This window comes from Triturus cristatus, chromosome 1_2 (assembly GCF_964204655.1).
Source record: "Triturus cristatus chromosome 1_2, aTriCri1.1, whole genome shotgun sequence".
NCBI classification, from domain to species: domain Eukaryota; kingdom Metazoa; phylum Chordata; class Amphibia; order Caudata; family Salamandridae; genus Triturus; species Triturus cristatus.
This window is the reverse complement of record NC_140580.1, coordinates 16,527,036-16,554,603: the sequence shown is the minus strand read 5'-3', so window position 1 is coordinate 16,554,603 and position 27,568 is coordinate 16,527,036. Positions and strand designations below refer to the sequence as shown.

General features: G+C 43.7%; 1 protein-coding gene and 1 long non-coding RNA gene across 2 annotated transcripts; one reads left to right on the top strand and one right to left on the bottom strand.

Moving 5' to 3' along the window:
• On the top strand, positions 1–27,038 carry LOC146866647 (uncharacterized). Its single transcript, XM_085600102.1, has 2 exons — positions 1–580; positions 26,154–27,038. The coding sequence occupies exons 1-2, from the start codon at positions 10–12 to the stop codon at positions 26,207–26,209; spliced, it is 627 nt and encodes a 208-aa protein (XP_085456228.1). The 5' UTR covers positions 1–9; the 3' UTR covers positions 26,210–27,038.
• LOC146866648 (uncharacterized) lies at positions 11,809–13,264 on the bottom strand. Its single transcript, XR_014960295.1, has 5 exons — positions 13,194–13,264; positions 12,722–12,826; positions 12,538–12,623; positions 12,389–12,451; positions 11,809–12,023 (listed from the first exon to the last, which is right to left on the bottom strand). It is a non-coding gene; the product is annotated as an uncharacterized LOC146866648 (long non-coding RNA).
• Positions 27,039–27,568: the final 530 nt, after the last annotated feature.

Genomic DNA, 27,568 nt, shown 5'->3' with positions numbered 1-27,568 from the left:
GTGGTAAACATGTGTTCCTCCGGCGGCAAATCCCTGGAGCGTGCCTGCAGCAGGAAGGTGGGCCGAAAACTCTTTGGAGAAGTCGACCATGAGCAGTTGAAAATTGATGCTGAGGAAATGATGTCTTCCTGCTTGGAGGAGGCGAAGCAGAAGTGGAACTTTGATTTCAAAAATGGAATCCCCTTGGAAGGGGACTTCAAGTGGAAGGTGGTGGATGCCACAGGGCCCCGTCAGCTTCCTCTGACAGGAGACCTCAAGGGACAGAAGATGGGTGAACCATCATGCCAGGGGCCACAGCCAGTTAGTGGCCAAGATACGCATTCTTTTACCCCTCACCTTGAGCAAGGGGAAGAGGGCAATGATGCAGCACTGGCACCGAGTGAAGACAGCACCAATGTAGCACAGGCACTGGCTCAAGTCGGTAGCGATGGAGCTCAGACAGTGAGCTGTCCTTCGCGCACACAGACTTGCACCTTACCTGTACCAGAGGAAGCCAGTGAGCCAGGCCACACTCTGGATTCAGCAGAACATGCAGCAGCCTCCAAACCATGCCTCAAGCGAAAACAAACAACCCTGAAAGGTAAGCCTCTTTGCAATGGCTAATGTCTTGAATTTTTTATTTTCGTATGCATGCAGTTACATAAGAAGTACAGTAATACTCTTGTTACCCCCCCTCCTACGGCAAGAGGTGCCATAAAAAAAAACTTTTGAAAGCATGAAGCTAGTTTTCCTCAACTAACACATTTTAGAGAGCTCCACTGTGTCAGGGAGTGGTGGACTACCTTTACCCACTTATTTTTACATCAGCTCTTATCAGCTTTTTTAATATGCCCATGTCCATGACTTTGAGAACTGCACTATATTGAATACTTTTTGCGTCCGTTTCTCGAAGCCTGGAGCAGTGTACAAACAATCCCTGTGCTGGGGTTCACAGTTCCAGGGGTTTTAAAAACGAATGTTGATGTACTCTGGATTTCCATTAAAATGGAGAAGGCCTGGACAGACTGTAGCAGTGATGAGATCTGTTGCAGGTGCCACGCCTTCGATACTGGGCCCACGCTGCAGAGACACGTTGCCTGGTCTGAAATGTGACCGGGATAGGCCACTAGCCTCGGGAAACAGACTGAAAAATGGCCGCAGTGCACACGGGATACTCATTAATGTTGTGGCATTTATTTCTCACGATGTCACTTGTATCAGAAGCCACATTGTCCTATTCTAGGATCCAAACCCCAAAGCATGTCATGGGCTGTCATGTGATGTCATCTTTGTGCTTGTTATTGACTACCGTTATAGCAAGGACTGAGGTGGAAGGGGGTTGTTGGTCAATGTGTCGGGCACTTGCTTCTGAAGCAACCACACCCATGCCAAGTGGAAAACAAGCTCTGGCAAAGCCGGTTGGTCAGCTTTTAATATGTTTATGCATGCAAACACAGACATGCTTAAATGCTCTTTGCAAGCGTTAACAAGTAAGATATATTGGCTGGCCAGTGCTAATTTATTTCAGTATTTGGGAGCTCAGCTGCCAGTGTATGAGGGTTGCCCTCACAGTTTATATTTTTTTAATTGAAGCGCTTAGACTGAACAAAATCGAAAGAGAGAGGCGCTATTGATTCCTCAGAGCAGGTTCTGCCCATCCCACTCATGCCTTGTTGACTGGCAGATGCTTTTTCTTGGTAGATGAACAACCCACACATTCCACCTACTCCGTTTGTTTAAAGATCGCAGCGATCTCTCTGCAACTTCTCCAAACAATGTTCAGGGGGAACTACTTGTCCGAACTGCAAAGCCTGGGTTGTCCTCAGAGTTGGACTAGCCTTTTGGGCAGCCTGACACTGCCTGATGGGCCAGCTTGAAAGGGCCAGTGTGTAGGCTGTGTTTTTGTACCGTCGAGGTCTGTCCAACACTGACTGTCCTCTCTTGTGCCCTACTCAGTGAAGAAGTAACAGTATGCGCAATAAGTACCCCACAGAGCAATCTGTTTAAGAGTGCAGAATGTTATTTGCATTGTAACTCGTCATGAAAATCTTTGTGCTCTCTCGGGAATCACACACTCGTTTATCACCCCTCTGTATTGTGCGATCACGAGGTTCATGCTTTTTTGAAATGCATTAAAATACATTATATTAATTAACAGCAGAGCTCTCGATGCGATTCACGGTATAATTGTTACAACGACTGATATGGGCAGAGACAAACTAAGAAGTGATTCCCACTACATATGTCCTCGTAAGGAGGAGTACTCAGTCACTCATACATGTTCTTCATGCACATGCGTTTCTGTCTTGCATCACATTGTTACTATCGTGAAACATTATCTTGGAATTTGTATGGTTGTTCCAACTTTACAGATATGAAAAGCAAACTCCCAGCATTCACTTCGCAATAAAACTGAACAGCGGACAGTATTTCGTGCAGTGCATAAAATTATTATGAGAAAGCGAACGTTTGTAGTCTTAGACGTGGCATAATGAATGTACGGTGCACTCTGGATGTGAGTATTTACTATGCTAAGTATTTTAGTGAATGAGTCACGGATGCGTCGGTCATTACTTTTGTGAATGTCTGAGCGTACCTAACGGCGCAAAGCCCTGTCTGTCTCTAGGCAATGAAAACATTTTTGAATTTTTGAATCTTAAGTTTACCTACCAACTGAAATCAACACTCCCAGCAGCTTCTCTAAAGCAAACATTTAGTTTGTTTTGTTGGCACTGGGTAATGGTTCGCTCACGCGCACATCCTTACAGTTATGCATAGAAGGGCATACCAGGAGACACTCGCATGCAAAACCGTGCATTTGCATGTAGACACACTCACGCAGCTACGAGGCACACAGACACACACATGCGATGTCATGCACATACTCTGGACACACGAACAGACCTCTGCACACACAAACGTGCGGAGGAGAGGATGTGGTCTCAGGCTAGATTGCCGAACTTGGAGCTGGGAAATCAAGGTTCGAGCCTCGGGGTCGACTCCACATCCTGTGATTCTGGGCAAATCACTTAATCTCCCCGTGCCTAACAAAACGAATGTGTCCTTGTGTAACGTAACTGGTGCTCAACTATAGGTTAATAGCCCTAATACACGTTGAGGCCAAGATCTACGCATCCAACCTACTGGCAGACCTGGAGACTTTGGTCAGAAGCAAAAACCTGATCCCAAAGACACAAACAGGATTCCGGGCCGGCATGGGCACCCTAACAAACTTATCAGCACTAACTCTCCTAGCCAAGAAAGCTATTGACAACTCTAACATCCTATATACATGCTTTCTAGACCTCAAAGCTGCTTTTGATAAAGTGCCAAGATCCAAACTATGGGTTAAAATGAAAGCTTGAGCGCCCCTCCCAACCTATTGGGAGCAATCATCAACTTATATTCGCACACCTGGGTCCAAATAAAACAAGCATTGGCATAGCCAATAGGTCTCGCTTTTGGGACCTTATAAGTATTTAGTTATGCAGCACAATATCCTTGGTGCAACAACATCAACTGTATGTATGTATGCATGGCTAAACACTTACAAGGTCCCAAAAGGAGAGACCTATTGGCTATGCCAATGCTTGTTTAAACAGCTCTCCTTACCACCACCATGCTTTTAGTAAGCATACATACAAGAAATGATTTTGAACTTTCCTCAATCGTGCTGCTTATCCACATCAAGGCAATGGTCAAGACAGCGAACTCCTGGTCGTGGCTAGCCTTCCTGCCTTGTGAATATCTGCGTTGCGCCGCACAGACTACATGGAGCCTGGCACAGAGATGACAAAGAGTACAATGTTGAGGACCCGAGACCAGGAGAGGAGTTTCATACACCATGTTCTTGTCTCAGTCATGAGACAGGGGAAAATTCCAGGAAGGATGTTGGTAAACTATACCTTTATAGTGCCCAGGCGAGTGAGAGGGTGGGCCAGCTACCAGCATACTTCTAGGTTCTTTTCTCCTTTTCTGTGGTTGGAACAACTTGTAAGTAATGAGTGGGGTGAAGGCAACAATATAGAGATAATGGAGGACAGAGGAAGTAATGCGTTTGGGACATAGTGGATAGACGAGTAGCTCCTATCGACAGAAATACAGTTGAGAACTGAAGTGGCCGCTCAGCCATGCAAAGCACCAGGCCCGGACTGGCCGTAGCGGGCACCGGGCAATCCCCCGGTGCGCCGCACGGATGGGTGCCAGTTTTGGGCCCGTGGGGGCCGTTTGGCCGGTTTTGGTTCCCAGTCCGGCCCTGCAAAGCACCCATTGCCAAGAGGGCAAACTCAATGAGCAACAGGTGTTCATGGCTGCCTAGTAGTCCCATGTCATATGGAACACCGTCAGCCACTCCTGCCTCATTAATCAACGGCACTTTGTATCTTAGGACTTTTAAGCCCAGTCCTAAAATGGCTACGCAAAGGATCTAAAATGAAAGGCTGCTTGAACATATCTATACTCCTGATGCCTCATGTGAGGGAGAGTTGAAATATTGTTGATGCTGATGCACAGCATAGGTGCTCCAAACCCGGCACAGTGAAAGTGCAAAGTGACATCAGTGAGGTAGATGTGTAGAAGTGCTGTACTGAAGAAAATGTGATATATGCAGTTAACATGTACCTTAATAACTAGGGGCTGATGGAATCAATTTTTGGAAGAATCAAACTGAAAGTACATATAGACTAATATAATCAATCAAAACAGTCTGCTAGTACAAATGTAGTAGCGGACTGTTTTAATTGATTAATTTGATATATTAGTAATATTCCCTGCGCTGGATTTGGAGCACCTGCTTTAGTATGATTTTCTTTTTTTTGTTTGAATCTTTTTATTACGCCTCTTTTCTTTTTATGATTTTCTTTATTATTTGTCAAATTGAATTAAATGATCAGTTAAAATTCATATGATTCGACCGTGATTGTGAATTCTCTGGCCTAGGAAGTTCAGGCATTGTGACTTCCAGGGCAGGGAACCAGTTTTGTTTTGCATACAATGTGTAGGACAGCCTAGTGACTTGAGAATAAAGTCGGCAGTCAGGCTGCTGCTGGCAGCTCCTTAGTCCGCACTTGAGAAGAGACCATTCAGGAGAGATAGGATTGCAAAGAGAACGAGGATCCTACTTGAATTAATAGGAGGTAGAGAGCACAGGAGACAGCTGGGGCACAGCACAGGGGGAGTCTGAATAAAAGGAAAGACACAGAACATTTGGAACAAAGAAAAAGTATGGGGAGAGCGATATTTCAGTTATTTAATTTTCAGTGTTCTCTGAATGTAGTCTGCTGCAACTGACCCAGGCCTCCGCACTTTTGGTTACCTGTCCAGCAATGATGGTGGCAGCTTGCTGTAGGTTAGTACATAATGAATTTTCTGATTCCTGTTGGTCGTGGGAGGGAGGTCCCGCCATGCTCCTTAACTAGAAGGTCACATCCGATTCCAGTTGAGGTCGCCGTGAAGTGCAATGGAAAGACGTGCCTTGGAGTCCTGCTCCTGCTTGTAGCACAGGAACGGGGGGGGTGGGGGGGGGGGTCTGTCTGCAGCGTTCGCCGATATGTTTTTCAGCTTGGGAGGGCACAGGGGTTGCCATCTCCCCGCAGTGTCTGTGGCTTTTTAGCTTCAAGCTTTGAGCTGCAACGAACGTGAGGGCAGAGACAGCTGCATTTTCCGCAGCGAGAAGTAGTTAGTAGAGACGCAGTGAGAGAGAAAACCTGAGAGAGAGGCCGGAAGCTATTGGAAGGGCATTACAAACAGCTGAATGATTCATCGAGCTACTGACCCTACACAGGAATGACAGTAGAAGAGGTATCTGGGGCAGGGAATCAAGGGTGGTAAGGGAGTAAATCTTGAGGAAAGCATTAGGCAGCCCTTGCGAGGGGCGCAGTGCTCAGGCGGTAGCTGAAGCGGCCCTCCCAAGTGTAAGGTGCAGCTTGCTGTCTGTCCTGTTCTGTCCTGTCCTCCCCGCCCCCTCCTGACCACAAGGCACATTAAAACAAGCATTCGGCCGCGCGGCCGTAAAAGTAACGGCCGCGCGGCCGTGAAAATGAAAGTAATAGCGATCGCGATCAAAGCGAAAGTGATCGCGATCGCTTGGACGGGAGTGCTGTGTGGCAAGCACGCGAGTGGTGCGCGCGCAGCAGTGATTGGCGGCTGCGCGCGTGCACGCTCAGTGCACTTAAGCTTTAGGCCACAGGCAGCACTTTAAAAATCCCAACTACAAAATGTCTCTCTGAGCCAGCGCATGCACTGGCCTCAGCGAGACCTAAAAAGGAGACGGTCGGCGCCTAACAAAGAAATTTCCAACAATAAATGGGCTAAAGCAGGGATGTGTACTGGCCCCTAGCCTATTCAACATCTATACCGCCGATCTAGAGAGCGACCTATGCACAATCCAGGGTGACCCACCGAAATTGGGACAAACCACCATAGCGAGTCTGCAATATGCGGATGATATTGTGCTTCTCTCTCAAACCCCACTTGGCTTACAACGGCTGATTTCACAACTCGCGCTGTACATCTCAAATGCACAATTAACAATAAACCTCAAAAAATCTTACGTCCTATGCTTCTCCAGCACTCGCAAAAAACAACCAAAATTTGTTTGGAGGATAAATTCTTGTACTCTAAAAAAGGTGTACGAACACAAATATTTGGGCATCCTACTGGATTGCCAATTAAACTATAAACATCATTTAGACCTTGGGAATACAAAATCAAAACAACTTCAATTCGCTTTCAAAACGATACAAAAAAAACTAAGTGGAGGCTCAACTAGTCACTTGCTAAATGTTGTAGCAGCAAAATTTCTGCCCTCAATCACATATGGCTCAGAAATGATGGCCACCAAGGACTCTAAAACGCTAAATCTTGCTCAATCAAGATTGTTAAAAAACTGTTCTCAATTCCGCGCCATATTTCTCAAGCGCAAATATGCCTGGAATACGGATTAACAAACCAGATACCGGCCAGACAAGGGGTCCTGGCCAAATATTACTAGCGCATGAGGGACGCCAAAGACAACACGCTTGCCCATCACTGTTGGGAAGAGGTCGAAAAACAAGCTAGGCAGACCAATTTCACATGCAAGTCTCTTAGGCAAGCGCTTCTATCGCTAAACCTGGAAGAAGTTTGGTATTCATATTCAAAAATAGCAAGGACCCCCTGATAATTCCAATTCCTAGGACAGGGTAATATATATTGACAAGTAACAACCTAGGCAATCAAGGAGTAATAACACTAATAAAATATGTGTCTCTAAATTAAAAATAACAAGTTCTTGTGATCAATGAAATATAAACAGTGAAGAAACATTTATTCTTAAGAAAATATATAAATGTATACACTAGCGTCATTAACGAAGCCTAAATATGGCCTGAATCTGTGAGAGCATTAAAGATTTATCGTTATGCTATAATCGATAGCAAGCGACATCTATTTTGTCTATTCGATATTACCTCGATAAAAGCTTGTGTACGTGGTGAAATTTTCCTCGTTCGTTCACGGCACTTCCTTCGGTAGCAGGCAAAGATTCAGTATGATGAGAGGCTCTCATTTAACTAGTATCGGCGTCTTTGATTGGCATGTCGTAATTGTCGCATACGTCACGCGTTTCACTAGTGCGTGAAACGCTACTCATTGAGGGTGTGTATCTAGCACTGTAGTAGGAGTGGTATAACGGGATACGTTCCAGTCAGAGGGCAGACACTGCTGACGTTGCGTATGGGTGGTACAAGAAACGCTACTCGCCCGTGATGTGTGTTTGTGTGACGTAAAGATCAACATGGTGTGAATCATATGGATGAAACGGAGAGCACTACTCACGTTTCATGTGACGTATGTTGGCCATGAACATAGAAAAAATATGGAGAATGTTACTAGTTTCTATATGGGAAAAAATATTACAGAAAAATATTAAACGATGTATTGAAAATGATAGGTAGTCGTAAACATTCTTTATTCGTAGATAAAAAGAAATACATCAACATTATGCCAAAAACGAGAAAATGGGACTCTATGGTAGGTGATGATTAATTCGGTTTGATGTACAATATTAGTAAGTTGCTGGATTCATGAGGTTGAAATTTTGGAATGTCAATATGTGGCCTAAGTTACAGATAAATTATCTTATTATGTAGTATGCAAGGTACATGGAATTATATAAATATTTATATGATGGCATTTTCCCATGGCATTTCACTGTTGAGGCCATTTTTAAATGTATTTAGTCGATGAATCCAGAATACTTGGCGTTTTTTGCGAATCTTTGTCCCATTAGGATCATTGGGTATATTGATTTTTTCTAGAATGCGCCAACGGAGATCTTCTGGTTTGTGTCGTACTTCTAAAAAATGTTTAACTAGAGGGGCTAGTAATTTCCCTGTTTTTATGGCTGAGCGATGTTCTGCTATTCTAGTTTGTATTGCCCTTGACGTTTCCCCTACGTAGCCTAATTGGCATGGACAAAGAATCAGATATATCACATTTTGTGTCTTACAGTTCCACATGTTTTTAGCTTGAATATTAAATCCATTGTGTATAAATGTTTCGCCCGGGATGATGGAATCACAGGACTTACAATTTGTACACCGGATTGTTCCTTTTATGGGGGTTTTGCCATCAATTGATTTTTGTATGAACGAGGAGTTTGTATTTTGATCTGAGAGTCTGGAGTGAACCATGATATCTTTGAGATTTTTGTTCCTGCGATAGGCGTAGAGTGGTTTCTCTAGTCTGTTTGTATTGGTGGAATTACAATTTAGAATATGCCAATTTGTGTTTATTATATGTTTTACTTTGGCATTCAGTGTAGAGTGTCTGGTTACACATACTAAATGTTGTTGTTCTGACTGTTTCTCTTTTTGAAGTAAGCAGTCACGGTCATAAAATCTTGCTCTTTTATAGGACTCTCTTATTAGACTGTGAGGATAACCTCTTTCTAGGAATTTAATTTTCATGATGGCAGCCTGTCTATCGAAATCAAGCAATTCCGTCTAACTCGTAAAAATTGCGAGAAGGGAATGCTCTGTTTCTGACTCCGTGGATGGAAACTTGTGAAGTGTAAGAGAGTATTTCTCGCAGTGGGTTTTATATGTAAATCTACTTGTAGCTCTCCAGATCGATTTACAATGTTGATATCAAGGAATTCCACTTGGGTGGTACTGCTATTGGCAGTGAATTTCAAATTAGGATCTATGAGATTCAACCAATGTAGAAATGCAGGTAAAGTATCTTCCCCACCGGTCCAGATAAAGAATATATCATCGATATATCTGGACCAGTGGGTAACGGATTCAAAAAAGGGGGCTATCTCATTGTAGATGAATTTAAATTCCCACATTGCCATGTAGATATTGGCTATGGAAGGCGCGACTGATGCTCCCATACTGACGCCTTCTATTTGGCGAAAAAGGTGACTGATAAATGTGAAGATATTCTCAGTTAGTATTATTTGGGGACATTCTTTAATAAAGGGTTTAGAGCAAGGTACTTTAAAAGTATCAATGAACCAATCTGTGGCTTCTATGGCTTCTTGTTGAGGAATATTGCTATATAGTGACTCTATATCTAGAGTCACTAATACATCATTATTACAATTGAATCTTAAACATTCTACTTTATTTATAATGTCCCTCGTGTCTTGTACATAAGATTTGATTAAGGGGACATATGGCCTGAGTTGGTTGTCTATAAATTTCGACAGTGGTTCTGTGACTGTCCCAATGGTGGAGACTATTGGTCTATATGGGGGATTTTCCACACTTTTGTGGATTTTGGGCACTCCGTATATACATGCTGTTTTACCTTTGGAGAGGTTTAGATAATCATGTTCTTTAGTCGTTATGGAGCCCTCATTGAATGCAAAATTGGTTAAGGTTAATATTCTCTTTTCTATTCTATGAATCGGATTTGTATTGATTCTAGAATAAAATGTATCGTCTTGCAGCATGTCTAGCATCCTGTTCTTATAGTCATCTGTGTTTAAAATTACAATTCCACCTCCTTTATCACAGCATTTTATTGTCAAGGACTTATCTTGGGTTAAACTTTTCATTGCTAAAAATTCTTCCTTGTTGAGGTTATATCTAGGTTTTGGGATAAATTTCAAATTTTGTTCCAGTTGTTTAAGAACAATATTTTCAAATATGAGTACCTCTGGTCCTACTTGTTCTAATGTTGGGGTAAATGTAGAGGGTACTACTAAAGTATTGATATTGGAATTATGGTTCTCTCTTTGGTCGTTAGACTCAAAGAATTTTTTTTGTCTGATTTTTCTGAAAAATGAAAAGATATCTTGGAAAAGTTCAAAAGTGTTAGCAGAGGTATGGGGGACAAAGGATAAACCTTTAGAAAGAAGGTCTATAGTGGGGGGATTAAACTGTTGAGATGACAGATTGAAAATGGGGATTGCATTCAATTTTTCCAATACTGTTGATTCCTGGTTTCTAATAGGTATTGGGGGTCTGGTTGGTAATGATGTCCCTGGTCATTCCCTCTGGATTGTGGTTGAGGTTGGAACCTGACTCTTTGTTTGCCCCTTCGTGCTCCTCGTTGGCCTAAAAAAGGCTGGTGGGAATTTTTAAGGTTGAATGAACTATATATTTCAGGTGATTCATATTGGTGTGACGGTCCCTCATTTTCGGAGTCGGTGGTGTCCGTGAAAGTAGTGACTTTCTGTTGTCTCGATGTTCGTTCGTTTGTAAAAAGATTCTGTTTATAGAAATCTACATTGAGATATGGATATGTCCTTTCTAACGTATAGAACCTTTTGTCTTTAGTCAATTTATCTAATTTCCTTTTATTCAAATATTCAGAAAATGAAGCCAATTCTCTATTTGACTCCTCTATTTTCCTTGTAGTTTCCTCTATACTATTATTCTTTCCTATTTTCTCTTCAAGTTCGTTCAATTCTATTTTAAGTACAGCTACTAGCTCTTTAGCTGTTTCAATTATTAGTATCATTAGATCTCTTGAGCATCGATTGGCGATCATGCTCCATTTATTCAAAAATTCTTTATGATGGACAAATAGCCCTGGGATGTTCCGGACCCGCAGACCTTGGGGAATTATTCCTGCCTTTAAATATTCGAACATAAATTCCCCGTGGGCCTCCATTCTTTTGAGTTTCTTTTTAAGATCTACTAATTTATTGATGTCTTCATTATTCTGAGTGTTAGATTTGGAGCCGTTACCAAACGAACTGCTGGTTCCTACTAATAGTGCAAATTCTTCGTCAGAAAATCCAAATGTTTTTAGTTGGGCCATATTGATAAATGTAATCTAAGGAGTGGGATATGGGTAAAAGAAGAGAAACGAGAGGGTGTTTTCCTACAAAAAAGCAAAAAGAAAAAGAGGGGGGGAGAAGAAGAAAGAATAGGGAAATAGAGAAAAGAGAAGAAAAAAGAAGAAAGAAAGAAAAAAGGAAAAAGAAGAAAAAAGAAAAAAGAAAAGGAAGAAAGAGAGGAAAAAAGAAAAAGGCAAAAAGAGGATATATACTAACAAATAGAACAATGTCTATTTAATACATGTGAAGCCATACCATTTATAGCTTAAGGATTTGATGTATCTTTCTTTTTGTGATAACAATACAGAAGTCCCACACAGATAGGCTGTGGGTAAATATTCAAAAATAGCAAGGACCCCTTGATAATTCCAATTCCTAGGACAGGGAAATATATATTGACATGTAACACCCTAGGCAATCAAGGAGTAATAACACTAATAAAGTATGTGTCTCTAAATTAAAAATAACAAGTTCTTGTGATCAATGAAATATAAACAGTGAAGAAACATTTATTCTTAAGAAAATATATAAATGTATTTATATATGGAGTATGAATAACATAAAAAACATTAAAACACAATTATTATTCTGAATACAAATGCATAATGGTCATAAGTTCATTTTTACATTAAAAAAGTGAGATATTTCTGTGGCAAAGCTATTTGTATATCTTTACATAAAAAAAGAAATATTTCTGTGGCAAGACTGTTTGTATATCGACGCGCGTTTCGGCGTAGTGAGCGCCTTCATCAGGAAAGAGCCACAATTCCTGTAATTGAAAAAGAATTTCTGAACGATGTTTCTAAACATGTCTATTTGTATTATATACTATCCTATTCATACGACACATATTTATATAAGCGACTCGTGAATGTCTTCAAAACATGTATGTACAATTATCTTTAGAGAGGTATAACTTAAGGAAAAGAGATGTGGCAAGCCATGCAGTTACATCTGTAGTTACATTCGAGAAAGAAAGATATACACGTAGTTTCATTCTAAAAACATAGAGAATAAGATAGGGGAATCAAGTTGAGGAAAGAGGGAAGTAGATAACAGAAGCCAAATAGCTCAAGGTGAATCTTCCTAAATTTTCAATGAAAGATAGTGATTCAAATCTAATTCTTAATGTACCTGTATATCAAAATCAGGTGATATGAGGTTCAGTGGATAAAATGCCTCCAAAGGGACAGTTGCCTGATAATGTAAAGCATATTATATAACCGTTAGTATGGGGACAAACAGTTCTTTGATATGACTATCATTGATGTTAGTGGTTGTACCTTGCTGGGTATGTATCAATGTGTCCAAGATTAAGTAGAGAGGAAGGCTTCTTTCTGGTATCTTTTAAATGATTATGAATCCAAGTCTGAAATGAGAGAATATTTTTATAATTGTATATTTTGTAATGAGCCTTCTTATAAATGTCTCAAGCAAAAATTTTATTATGTCTAGCGGTGATATTACCTCGCTTAGATGTAAGGAACTGATCCCCAAATTAATTGCATCACTGGGTTAAGATAATAGGCATCTCTCATATGCGTATTGGTTAGCAAGCGGGTTTGATATAACCTAGGAGCAAGGGATAAAATGAAAACATGTGTAGACTGTAAATTGACATGTCTATAGACTTATTTCTCGATTCCTATTGTTGTTTAAAAAAGGGGATATTCTTCATATTAAGAGGACGTAGCTGGTCAATAGAGGGCGTTCTCGTAAATGGAGTCATGTCTGGTCATTGTATACATGTATATTAGTGTGGGAAAGGTAATTAACATTTTCTTTAAATGATTTCAAGTGCAACAATTTATAAAAGGATTATATACACTAGGGTCATTAACGAAGCCTAAATATGGCCTGAATCTGTGAGAGCATTAAAGATTTATCGTTATGCTATAATCGATAGCAAGCGACATCTATTTTGTCTATTTGATATTACCTCGATAAAAGCTTGTGTACGCGGTGAAATTTTCCTCGTTCGTTCACGGCACGTCCTTCGGTAGCAGGCAAAGATTCAGTATGATGAGAGGCTCTCATTTAACTAGTATCGGCGTCTTTGATTGGCGTGTCATAATTGTCACATACGTCACGCGTTTCACTAGTGCGTGGAAAGCTACTCATTGAGGGTGTGTATCTAGCATTTTAGTAGGAGTGGTATAACGGGATACATTCCAGTCAGAGGGCAGACACTGCTGACGTTGCGAATGGGTGGTACAAGAAACGCTACTCGCCCGTGATGTGTGTTTGTGTGACGTAAAGATCAACATGGTGTGATTCATATGGATGAAACGGAGAGCACTACTCACGTTTCATGTGACGTACGTTGGCCATGAACATAGAAAAAATATGGAGAATGTTACTAGTTTCTATATGGGAAAAAATATTACAGAAAAATATTAAACGATGTACTGAAAATGATAGGTAGTCGTAAACATTCTTTATTCGTAGATAAAAAGAAATACATCAACATTATGCTAAAAACGAGAAAATGGGACTCTATGGTAGGTGATGATTAATTCGGTTTGATGTAAAATATTAGTAAGTTGCTGGATTCATGAGGTTGAAATTTTGGAATGTCAATATGTGGCCTAAGTTACAGATAAATGATCTTATTATGTAGTATGCAAGGTACATGGAATTATATAAATATTTATATGATGGCATTTTCCCATGGCATTTCACTGTTGAGGGCATTTTTAAATGTATTTAGTGAATGAATCCCAAATACTTCGCGTTTTTTGCGAATCTTTGTTCCATTAAGATCATTGGGTATATTGATTTTTTCTAGAATGCGCCAACGGAGATCTTCTGGTTTGTGTCGTACTTCTAAAAAATGTTTAACTAGAGGGGCTAGTAATTTCCCTGTTTTTATGGCTGAGCGATGTTCTGCTATTCTAGTTTGTATTACCCTTGACGTTTCCCCTACAAAGCCTAATTGGCATGGACAAAGAATCAGATATATCACATTTTGTGTCTTACAGTTCCACATGTTTTTAGCTTGAATATTAAATCCATTGTGAATAAATGTTTCGCCCGGGATGATGGAATCACAGGACTTACAATTTGTACAGAGGATTGTTCCTCTTATGGGGGTTTTGCCATCAATTGATTTTTGTATGAAAGAGGAGTTTGTATTTTGATCTGAGAGTCTGGAGTGAACCATGATATCTTTGAGATTTTTGTTCCTGCGATAGGCGTAGAGTGGTTTCTCTAGTCTGTTTGTATTGGTGGAATTACAATTTAGAATATGCCAATTTGTGTTTATTATATGTTTTACTTTGGCATTCAGTGTAGAGTGTCTGGTTACACATACTAAATGTTGTTGTTCTGACCGTTTCTCTTTGTGAAGTAAGTAGTCACTGTCATAAAATCTTGCTCTTTTATAGGACTCTCTTATTAGTCTGTGAGGATAACCTCTTTCTAGGAATTTAATTTTCATGATGGCAGCCTGTCTATCGAAATCGGACAAATTGGAGCAATTCCGTCTAACTCGTAAAAATTGCGAGAAGGGAATGCTCTGTTTCTGGCTCTGTGGATGGAAACTTGTGAAGTGTAAGAGAGTATTTCTCGCAGTGGGTTTTATATGTAAATCTACTTGTAGCTCTCCAGATCGATTTACAATGTTGATATCAAGGAATTCCACTTGGGTGGTACTGCTATTGGCAGTGAATTTCAAATTAGGATCTGTGAGATTCAGCCAATGTATAAATGCTGGCAAAGTATCTTCCCCACCGGTCCAGATAAAGAATATATCATCGATATATCTGGACCAGTGGGTAACGGATTCAAAAAAGGGGGCTATCTCATTGTAGATGAATTTAAATTCCCACATTGCCAGGTAGATATTGGCTATGGAAGGCGCGACTGATGCTCCCATACTGACGCCTTTTATTTGGCGAAAAAGGTGACTGCCAAATGTGAAGATATTCTCAGTTAGTATTATATGGAGACATTCTTTAATAAAGGGTTTAGAGCAAGATACTTTAAAAGTATCAATGAACCAATCTGTGGCTTCTATGGCTTCTTGTTGAGGAATATTGCTATATAGTGACTCTATATCTAGAGTCACTAATACATCATTATTACAATTGAATCTTAAACATTCTACTTTATTTATAGTGTCCCTCATGTCTTGTACATAAGATTTGATTAGGGGGACATATGGCCTGAGTTGGTTGTCTATTCACCAATGTCGTATCTTGCTTTTAAACAAACCACCAACAAAGCCGTCAAACAAGCATCGTTGCAAATAGACAAAAGCATTAGTGGCTGGAAAAAGTCATGCCTGGATCGTGATGCCAACGTATAAACAACTGAAACAACAATCCTATTTACAAGAATGCTTTAGGGATCACTATAAGAGGAAACTAAGTTTACTGAGATTGGGGTGGTTTCCGAGCAAAGACCTTACCCCAAAATGGTTACGGACCTGGCCATCTCTGGATTGTCGCCTCTGTGACAAGGAAGTAGAGTCGTTACTACATCTATTATGTATTTGCCCGGCCTTACACAATCTAAGAAAGATATTCCTGAGGCCAATCTTAAGAGAAACACAAGTCAGGACCTGCAGGGCGGCTGTGATAAAATGCCTCAGTGGGTCTTCGATACAACTTTCCTGCAAAACGATAAAATTCCTGACATTTGCTGCTCAAGAACTCCAAAAAAAGGCAGCCGCAAAAGAGGAACTGGGACATATGGATGCTCTGTGTAGTGTCGTGGGGCGGCCAAGCACGACACCGTCACGTAATTACTTTGGAGGTATTTATTTCGTTCTCCTCTCTGCCCCGCTACTATACTCCCCAACTCTCCCCGCCCCCGCTCCTCCTCTTCCATCCCTGGCTATCCTCCCACCTTGTGGGCTGGTCCTAGCGCCCAGCCCTATCACAACATTACATCTTCCCCCTTCTTAAACAATTTGAAATGCTTCAAGTGTGTCCATGCATGTCAGTGTATACAATAATAGAAAACACCATAGTTACAGTTCTTCAATCAGGCGAACGGGTCTTCGATGAGTTCGCTGTGGCCAGAGGGATATTTCTTGAGCCGTCTGTTCCCCTTCACCAGGAGGCATCGCAGGTCGATGATTATTTGTTGACTCAAGTGCATCTCCTGGAACCACATTGCGGGGTGCAGTTAACGCTTCTCTGACTTGAGGTGTGCACTTCTGAAAATGTGTCACATTCCTTGTGATTCTCTTGTCTTCTGATTCAGCTGTGATCATGGTCCCTTTTTGTTTCGTCACCACTAGAGGGCATGGGTGATAGCGACAGTCTGCTTTTCTCTGTTGTTCTTGTCGTACTAATACCCAGTCTCCTTCCTGGATAGATGGTTGTGCAGCGCAGTCCGTCTGCGTATTCCTTCATCTTCTCCTTTTTCAGTCTGTCTCTTGTTGCTTCTTTTTCGTGCTCAGAGTCTTGAGACCTGCCACTGGCTGCATCTTCCCAGACTGGTATTCTTGTGCGCACAGTGCGACCCAGCATTAGTGTTGCCGGACATCTGCCTGTGGTAGTATACGGTGTGGTTCGATATGCACGTAATACCTCATTTAAAGCCACCTGCACATCACATTTGGTCAGTTCTGCTTGCTGAATCGTCTTCTTTAGAGTGGCCATAAATCTTTCCACCATGAAGTGTGGCTCAATGGTTAAAGCGGCAGACCTCGATGCAGAGCACTGGTCTGGGACCAAGGTTCGATTCCCGCCGCGGCAGGGTCTCGGGCTATAAATTCCTCAGACCTGATATTCTTGCCTCAGTGCCTATTCTAATCATGGGTCCCACGCTGCAACTCTGGGCAATAGCCTGCTTAATCTCCACAACGGCCCCAACAGCGCTGGGATGCCTGGCTTCACCATGGGGGTGCCCAGGAGTGGACACTTCACACGGATAGCCAGGAAGGGTTCCTACAGCGGTATGAGTACAGCGCTGAGATACCCCTAGGGGTGATTCGGCGCTATATAAGCACATACACATTTACACATTCACATTTACATTCCATTGGCTTGGGACCATAAGGGAATAATCTTCCGATGTCTGAAGTTTAGGTGATCGGCAAAAGCAGCAAATTCTTGTCCACTGAATGGTGGGCCATTATCTGTTTTCACTACCTTCGGGATGCCCCATGCTGTGAAGACCTCATCCAGTACAGGTATAGTGGAGGCAGCTTTCATTGATGCTATGAGATGCGCAATTGGGAAACGTGAATATTCGTCCATTATGGTCAGGACATACTTGCCAGATTGTAACAGGCCAAAGAAGTCCACTGCGACATGATGCCACACACCATCCGGCAGTTCAGACATTTGAAGGGGCGCAGGGGGATCCTCTCGACTCACAAGCTGACACTGTGGGCAGTCCTTCAGTGTCAGTTCAACCATCTGATCAAGCTTCGGGAACCAAACTCACTCCCACAGCGCCCTATTTGTGGAAACAATACCTCTGTGCCCTTCATGCGCTAGGTTGATGACTCCTTGGCGCAGCTGTTTCGGAATGATGATTCGTTTGTCCCTTAGTATAAGACCATCTGAGGTGATGGACAGTTCATCCTTCACATGTCTGAAGGAGGACAGCTCATGACTGTCAACGTGTTCACTCTGTCCGGATTCCTCCAGATGTCTCCAGCTATTTGTCTGAATGCGATGTTTTACGTTTCCGAGTGTGGCATCTTCATTGGTAGCGTCAAGGATGGCCTCCAAAGGGACGGCGAGTGGTCTGGCTTGAGCCACCACAAAATGGATATATTCTTCAGCTACAGAGGGATTGGATGTGGACGTTGCTTTGGGATGTCTGGACATATAGTCAGCTGGATTTGCAGCTTTTCCTGGTTTGGGGATGATGGTGTAAGTATACTCTTGAAGTCGAATACCCCAGCATTCTATTCTTGGTGGCATCTTGGCTCGGGGGTTTCCAAAAATGGTTATCAGGGCCTGGTGGTCCGTGATGAGTGTGAAATGTTTTCCGCAGACAAAAATGTGAAAATGTTCGCAGGCCCTGACTACCGCCAGGCTTTCTTTTTTTTGCTGAGAGTATGCTCTCTCTGTGTCTGTGAGACTCCTACTGGCATATGCTATGATATACCGCTGATCCCTCTCTCTGTCATATTGAGCTAATATAGCTCCAAGTCCTACGGGACTCGCATCCACTGTGATTTCCGTTTTCCTTCTAGGATTGAAATATGCAAGGTTATTGGCAGATTCAACTGCAGCTTTGATTGCATGAAAGGCTTGATCACATCTTGTGGTCCATTGAAACGAGTGTCCTTGTTTGGTCAGCTTCCTCAGAGGGTAACTGATGGTGGCGTAATCTTTGATGTACCGTGCACAATAGCTTGCCATGCCTAAAAATGAACGCACATCTCCAGCGTCTCGCGGCCTGGGGGTATCATTCAAAGCAGCAATCATTTCTGGATCAGGTTTCATCCCTGCGCCTGAGAAGATGTGTCCGAAGAATTTAAGTGTCGATTTGTGAAATTCACATTTGTCTTTGTTTAAAGTGAGGTTGGCGTCCAATAGAGCATGACAGACTCGGTCCAGCGCCGTGTCATGTTCTTGCAGTGTCGCACCATAAACGAGGATGTCATCACTGTAGTTCAGCGTGTTGGTAATGTGATGAATTACCTTCCTGATGGCCTCCTGAAAAATCTCAGCGGCAGATGAAACCCCAAAGCTGAGTCTTTTGTACCTGAACTGGCCTTGATGAGTCGAGAATGTGGTGATATACCTCGATTTCTCGTGTAGCTCCAGCTGGTGATAGCCTTTGTTAAGGTCTAGTTTGGAGAATATCTGCGCACCGTTGAGTGACGCAATCATATCACTGATCTGAGGCCCTGGGTGCCGTTCTCTTTCGATGGCGGTGTTGGGTGCTCTCATATCTACACAGAGACGCACTTTGCCAGGTGAGCCCTTTTTGGGCACTAAAACCACTGGAGAGACCCAGGGAGTGGGTCCTGATGTCCTCTCGATGATGTCAGCCTGGAGAAGGTCCTGCAGTTCCTCCTTGACAGACTGTTGAAGGTGAAACGGAATTTTCCTGTGATGTTGAGCTATAGGAGTCACACGTTCATTTATGTGCAGTCGAACCTGACAATGAGCCATCTTTCCAAGTCCGGTGAATAGCTTAGGAAACTTGTGAACTATGTCAAGTTCATCATCAACTTTGTACAAAATTTCAACTAGTCGAAGTCGTTCCGCTGTTGGTAAGCTAAGAAGACAATCTGCTTCAGGACCATCAATGACATGAAAGCGGGCTGGAATAGTCCTATCTTTGTATGTGAGGGTAGTCGGGAATTGTCCCAAGCATGGGAGAGGTTCCTTTGACATCCAGGTGTACACCCGCACAGCAGCTTTATGCAAGTGCGGTGGTGGATTCATTTTCTTGTATTCTGCAACTGAGATATAGTTGAGAGATGCCCCACTGTCCAGCACAAACTTGGCTAAGTGCGTGTCCATACTAAGGTTTAATCGCGGGTATTTCTTCAGCCGGTCCGGATCCGCGACCATGCAGACATACTCATCGCTATCTTGCGATACTGGGGACAGCGACCTGGACTCACGCGATTGAGATCGACGGGACTGGTATGTCTCATGAGAATGACGGCTGGACTGTGAAGACCCAGTGGACGAATCTCTGCGGTCCCACACTGCCTTGGCATGATGACGAGTGTTAGCCTGCCTGGACTGTCTGTGCTTGTCTCGGTGATTGTCTTTGTGCGGTGCTCCGCACACATTCTCAAAGTGGTTGTCCCTTCCACACCTCCTGCATTTTTGGTCCAATGCAGGGCAGGTCTCCGTGTGAGGGAAGTCTTATCCACAGCGATAGCATTTGAGCTGGCGCTCCTGTCTTTTATCAGTACGACTGGTACTGCGACGACGGCGATTTGTATAATGAGACTGAACTTTGGATCTGGATGATCGTTGCCTTGCAGGGGAGGACCTTTGATTGTCACAAGATTGGAGCCTAAATGCCTGTTCACGTTTTTCGCCTCTTCCAGCTTCCATTCTCTTGGCATGCTCTTCTGCTTGATCATGTATTCGCGTCATTTCTTCGATTTCATCCAGAGAGTAGCTTTTCTTTAATCGACGTCTACATAGCGACACAGACTGGCATCCTTCTATGATTCGTAGACGTAGGGCATCTTCCGTCGTGAAGGAGCCAAATTCACAGTAGCGAGCCAAACGTCGCAGTCGCATAATGAAAGTACTCATGGGTTCCTCTTTTTCTTGAGATGCCAAGTTTAATGTGTTTCTTTCATAATGCACGTTTCGTTTGTGAAGAAATTTTCTGTTTAGAGCGTCACACACATTGACATATGACGAAGCAGCGTCAGCTGGAAGTTCCTTTATGATCTGACTAACGTCTTTCCCGATTAAGTTGCGTAGCGCAATCAATTGCTGCTCCTCCTCAGTCACGTGTGACCCTTTCATGAAGTCTTCGAAGTCCTCTAGCCATTCTTGCCAGCGAAGACCCATACCTCCCCCTGATATGAGGACTAGGGGTTCCAGTGGGCATAGAAAAGGAACTCCAATCATGCCAAGTCTGTGTCCACACATGTGCGCGGTGGACATAGGCGACTCCGGCTCGGTACTGGTACTCGCAGAGGCAGGAGCCTGTCGCGATGTGGGTGATCCGGACATGATATACACTTGTGTCACAGACAGGTGAACCACTCCCTTGTATTGGACAGTCTAGCACCGGAGTCCTCGCAACGCCTGTCACTCGGCGTAAATCACTGTATGGGACACTTATTTGCACTTGTAAATTGTGTAGATATACCAGAAGTGGTGCACACCACATATGATGCAACTGTGGTCCTGTAATGTAGTGCAAAACATGCAGCAACTCTTCAGCATAACATTTGCCAATGCTTCCGACACGTAATTACTTTGGAGCTATTTATTTCGTTCTCCTCTCTGCCCCGCTACTATACTCCCCAACTCTCCCTGCCCCCGCTCCTTCTCTTCCGTCCCTGGCTATCCTCCCACCTTGTGGGCTGGTCCAAGCGCCCAGCCCTATCACGACATTACACTCTGCAGCCGGACCCAGATCCTCCTTGATGCACTGCACAGCCACTCTCCTCCCCCTCCTGTTCTCTTTTAATCCAAGTCACTGCAAGCACTTCACTTGAGACAAGGGGGACAGTCACATTTAATCAAATATAAGCCCTAACGTGTGTAGCATCCCTTGTTATAACAGTCATTTGCTGGCCCCAATCTTTTAATGAGAGGGCCATTGTCTTATAAAATGCTATTACTGTTTTTATTCTTCTTGTATATTTAAAAACGCTCTCCCTGTTTTTACTCATCATGTATATCTGTGTAATGTCGCCCAGGACACGGGGGCATGTTTTATTTTTATTCAATATGTTGTTTTTTACCACATGGTGGTATGTTCCACCCTTTTACGATTTTAACAAATCAAATAAAAGTATTCTTCTCTTCTCTTTCTCTTCTCTGATTTGATTTGATTTTGTGATTTCTATAGCGCCCGAATCACCCCCTTTGGGTATCTCAGCGCTGTGACTGCTAAAGCTAATGGCCAGCCAGAGGAGAGTTAGAACAATGTCGTTTTCATCAGTTTTCTAAATGTCAGGAAGTTGGGGCATTGAAGCAGCTGGGCAGGAAGCTGATTCCAGTAGCGTGGGGCGAGGTGAGAGAATGCTTTACCGCCCATGCGGGCTAGTTTAAAGCGTGGGACCTAGAGGAGTCCTTGGTTACTTGATCGCAAGGTTCTGGGTGGCGTATATCTGACCAGTTTTTTGGTCAGGTAGCTGGATCCCATGTTGTTCAGGCTTTTGCGTACCATGCAGCATATTTTGAATTTTACTCTTTGTTTCACTGGAAGCCAGTGAAGTTCTCGAAGCAATGGGCCAGCTGAGGTTCTGGGAGAGGCTTTTGTTTATCAGACGGGCCGTGGTGTTTTGGACTACCTGCAGTTTGCCAAGGGAGGATTCCTTGGTAGAGATAAGTAAAGCGTTGCAGTAGTCTAGGCGGCTGAGAATCAAGGCCTGGACCAGTGTTTTGCGAATGGATGTCGGTAGAAGGGGGAAGACCCTTCGGAGGAGGCCCAGTGTGCGATAGCATGTCCCTGCGGTATGGTTAATGTGTTCTTCTAATGTGAGTTTCTGATCAAGTTTCACCCCTAGGTTTTTCACTATTTGTTTGGGGGATGGGGCTGTCCCTAGTTCCCCAGGCCACCAATTGGGGGACCATGTCATCATTGCTTCTCCAAACAGCATGATTTCAGATTTTTCAGTATTTAGCTGGAGGAGGTTGTCTCTCATCCAGTGTGCTATACCTTTCATACCCTCCGAGAAATTGGACTGGATGTTCATGTCCGTTTTATCATAGGATAAAAGAAGTTGCGTGTCATCGGTGTATGAGATAGGGATAAAGCTGAGTTGTCTCAGTGTGTCAGCCAGAGGGGTAACATAGATGTTGAATAATGTGGGGTTCAAACATGAGCCCTGCGGTACCCCCCTGGTGACTTTGGTGGTTTGGGAGCTAAAAGTGCCTAAGTTTATGGTTTGCGTTCTGTTAGTGAGGAAGTCGGTTAGCCATTTCAGGGCATTTCCTCGAATGCCTATGTCTTCGAGTCTCCTTAGTAGAATCTGGTGGGAGATGGTGTCAAATGCTGCGGACAAGTCGAGCAGCACCAAAAGTACTGCTCGTCCTTTGTCTGCCAGCATACGGATGTTATCCTTTACTTCCACCAGGGCTGACTCGGTGCTGTGTTTAGGTCGGAATCCTGACTGAGAATGGTCTAAGCGATGTGTGGATTCGATAAATTCCGACAGATGCTTATTAATATGTTTCTCCAGGAGTTTACTGTGAAGGGGGAGCAAATAAATGGGACAGTAGTTTGAGATTTCATCAATGGCGATCCCTGGATTCTTCCTAATGGGGGTGATCTGTGCTGCTTTCCACTCTGGTGGGAGGCTGCCTTCTTCCATAGATCTATTGAGGATTGAACAGATGGGAGCAGCAAGCGTCATAGATAAGAGGGCAGAGGTTTTGGCGGGTATGGGATCTAGGGGTGATCCAGATTTAACCATTTTCAGCAATGATTCCACTTTGATTGCGGTGAAGGCAGGAAAGGATTCAAGGGTTAAATCATCTGTAGCAATAGGGGGAGAGTCTATGTTGGGGCCCGGTTGAAGATATGGGCTTGAGCTAATCTTTTGGTAGATGGTTTCGATTTTTTCTAATAAATGATTTGCAATGCTGTTGCACAAGGTTTGGGAGGGGGCTACTTCGGTGTGACAGGCCTTGGGGTTGATAAATGAGTTCAAAACTTGGAACAAAGTGCGAGAGGAGTTTCCAGCACTTTCAAGTTGTGATATGATATGCGTTTTCCGAGCAAGTTTTATATTTTTGTGATATGTTGCTAGCGTGGTTTTGAAGTTTTCTTTATCTTGCGGGTCTTTGGAAAGGCGCCATAGCTGTTCCTGTTTCTTGCATTGGCATTTTTCAGATCTTAGGTCGGGGGTGTACCATGGGACCTGAAGACGTTTAGCTTTAGTCGGTAGTGATTTCAGAGGGGCCAAACAGTCAATAGTGGTTATCAAATTGGCTGTGAAGGATGCTAAACGTTCTTGGGTCGTATCAGAGTCCAAAATCTTGGGGGGTGTGAATATTTCATGAAATTTAGAGGGGGTAATTTTTTGCCATTGCCTGTAATTCTTGGTAATATGTGTGTTGTGGGCTATGTTGTTTTTCTGGCCGTGAATTTGAAATTCGATTAGATAATGGTCTGACCATGTCAGAGGGCTGGAGGTTTTATAAGTGATATTGGGGGAATTGGCAAAAATTATGTCTAGAGTATGCCCTGCCTGGTGGGTGGGCTCATTGTTGATTTTTGTTAGTCCTAGCGTGGATAGGTCCGTCATCAAAGTTGCGGCCTCTTTGTTGTCAGGATTTTTGGCGTGAATGTTAAAGTCACCTAGCAGTAAGAAGTTTTTGGTTGAGATTACGTGGGGGGAAATTAGTTCCATTAGCTGTGATGGAAACTTTGCAAGGGGTCTTGGGGGACTGTATACAAGTGCACCCTTCCAGCTAAGTTGGGGATGTAGGTCCGCTCTGAAGATCAGAATCTCCATGGATTCGCTACATTGATGGTCAATCATAGAGATTCTAGTCGGATCTTTATATATGATTGCTAGCCCGCCTCCTGTCTTGTGGGGTCTATCTATTTTATGAATGCGATAGCCCTCGGGAACTCCGACAGCAATATCAGGGTTGGACCAGGGCTTGGTCCAAGTTTCGGTCAGAAATCCGATGTGGGGGAGAGCGGAGGAAATCTGATCCCATATATGGGTGGAGTGCTTAGGTAATGATCTGACGTTGGCCAGGAAGCAATGGTGCTCATGTAAAGCACTCCAATACCTTTGGGTCGAGTCCACGCTATATAAATATGCAAAAAATAAATAAACGGGCAGACGTGGACACAGATACACACATACATGGGTGAGTACCCATGTATGTGTGTATCTGTGTCCATGTCTGCCCGACACACAGGCCTCAGAAGTCGCAGTGGAGGGATTATGGAGAACAACTTCCCCAAGCTTTCTTAATTTTACCAAAACAGCTCCCATGCTTTTGTCTTAAATGACACCCTTCCTGAACGGCTAACGCCGATCCTGATTAGTCCTGGACTGAAAGCGAGGTAGCTGGACAGACCGACAGGTAAAGAAGACAAGCCTCCTCTCTGGGTGGCTGTACCTGAAGGAAACATAGATGGCTGCAACTGTTTAATGAGCAAGCCTCAATGCTCTTTGGGTGACCGTACAGGCATCATCTGTACAAACATTTAAAGCTTCATTGCGCCAAAAAGTAATTCTTTTTGAGAGGTAGTGTTAGGGTGCTACCAAGCCTAGAATGTGCCCTTTAAAAGGTACCAAGAAAAAGACTTTTCACTAGGTCCAGCTGGAGTATGTATTAATACAAATATTGCATCTGAAAGCACTGTAATCCATTCAACACTGAAGCTTTTTGTACATTTTGCAGCACCCTATTTTGTTCTGTGGCAGATTGTAATGTGTTTAATACATTTTCAAACTAATGACTTACATATTCACAGTGTTTTCTGTAACAGGCTTGTTCTCACAGCACTCTAAATACACAACACTATTTCCCAGTGCATCAACCAAGATTCAAATCGGTGGCCCTCCAATTACACACAAAGATATTTGAAGTGATCGCATACACCAGCTGAGCTTTTGTACCTGAAAAATGCATTTCACAGATTAGTTGAACTGCATGTTTCATTTGAGGTGTGGCGCATGATATGCAGATACCTGTAGGTGAAAGGCCAACAAAATAGTTACTGATTATTTTGTAATTTTGTGCTACATCTCACCCACCCCAACGCTCCCTGATCCCTCCCACACTACTTAGAATGTCACTTCCCTTCACTTTTGTATGCACTTCGACCACTGCACAGACCTAACACCCACACACAGGCATGTGTAAACACAGACCCTCCTGCACACATTCCAGGCACACATGGTGATGCACATACACGTACTATACCAAAAAGACATGCATGGGCACACGCATAAACACAGACGCAGAGACACACTGGCAACACACATAGGTGCATGCTCAGACAAACCAAAACACAGACATACATAGACTGATAAACACTTGCACAAGCATACTCAAAGTTACACTTAGAAATGATGGTTCAGACACTTTCTTTCTCCTCATCACTGCCTGAAATAGATTCTTGTTTGCCTCATTGCACAGAAGGTGCACTGAGCCAGTTCATTGCTCAGTATAAGATACCAAACATTTTACAAATGGACTACAACACTATTGTATTGGATTACAGAGGTTCATAAATGACGTTATCAGATCATGCTAAAATGACCTGAGTGATAAAAGAACACTTTTTTTCTTTCCTACAGATTTTTACCAAGCAAAGCGCAGAAGTAGGCAGTCGTCCAGCAAGCAGAGTCCATAAGTGCATCAGAAAAAACTTTCCTTCAGAAGTGCGCCACGTCACTGCTCAAAGACTTCCTTCTAACAGTACTTACCGTTCGTCACATATCTGTGGATATCTTCAAGGAGAGCTCGAGCCTGGGCCTGGGCCTGGGCAGACATGAGCTCATCTGCCTATACAGGGGCAGAGATGCAGAGCATGGCCTGTGGTAAACACACCATCCGCCCACCATGGCCTGCTGAACACGCCTTCCCCACTAACAAAATGTTGAAACATTATGTCCCTCGCTGTTTCAGGCCTTGCATGATTGTTGCCAGTTCGGTGACTTGAAAGTCTCTACACCAGTAGTAACTGGTTTGTAACAGCAAAAGCACCTTCTTCCCGAGAATGGAGGGCGAAACTGGAGGTCATGGTGCAGAACACATGTGATTCGTCATCGGTGGGACAGACGGTTCACTGACCCCCCTGCTCAAGCCATGCCCTTTGGCTTGAGTGGCTTCCCTTAACCTTCTATCTGTAGCTGTGTTTGCTAATAAGCAGCGCTTTTCTACTGTGCATGGGCATGTCTGCACAGTAACAACACTACCCAGTCTAGGCACCTGTTTAATAAAACAACATTCCCTATCTCATGCACAAGCGCACACTCAGACTAAGCACACCCACATAGGTCAGCAGTGCACCCACATAGGAGCTTGCAGCAACGCACCCACATAGGAGCTGGCAGCAACGCACCCACATAGGAGCTGGCAGCAGCGCACCCACATAAGAGCTGGCAGCAGGGCACCCACATAGGAGCTGGCAGCAGTGCACCCACATAGGAGCTGGCAGCAGCGCACCCACATAAGAGCTCGCAGCAACGCACCCACTGAAGAGCACGCAGCAGGGCACCCACATAGGAGCTGGCAGCAGGGCACCCACATAGGAGCTCGCAGCAACGCACCCACATAGGAGCTGGCAGCAGTACACCCACATAAGAGCTCGCAGCAACGCACCCACATAAGAGCTCGCAGCAACGCACCCACTGAAGAGCACGCAGCAGGGCACCCACATAAGAGCTGGCAGCAGCGCACCCACATAAGAGCTGGCAGCAGGGCACCCACATAGGAGCTGGCAGCAGCGCACCCACATAAGAGCTGGCAGCAGGGCACCCACATAGGAGCTGGCAGCAGTGCACCCACATAGGAGCTGGCAGCAGCGTACCCACTGCAGAACACGCAGCAGGGCACCCACAAAGGAGCTCACAGCAGCGCACCCACATAAGAGCTCGCAGCAACGCACCCACTGAAGAGCACGCAGCAACGCACCCACATAGGAGCTGGCAGCAGTGCACCCACATAGGAGCTGGCAGCAGTGGACCCACTGAAGAGCACGCAGCAACGC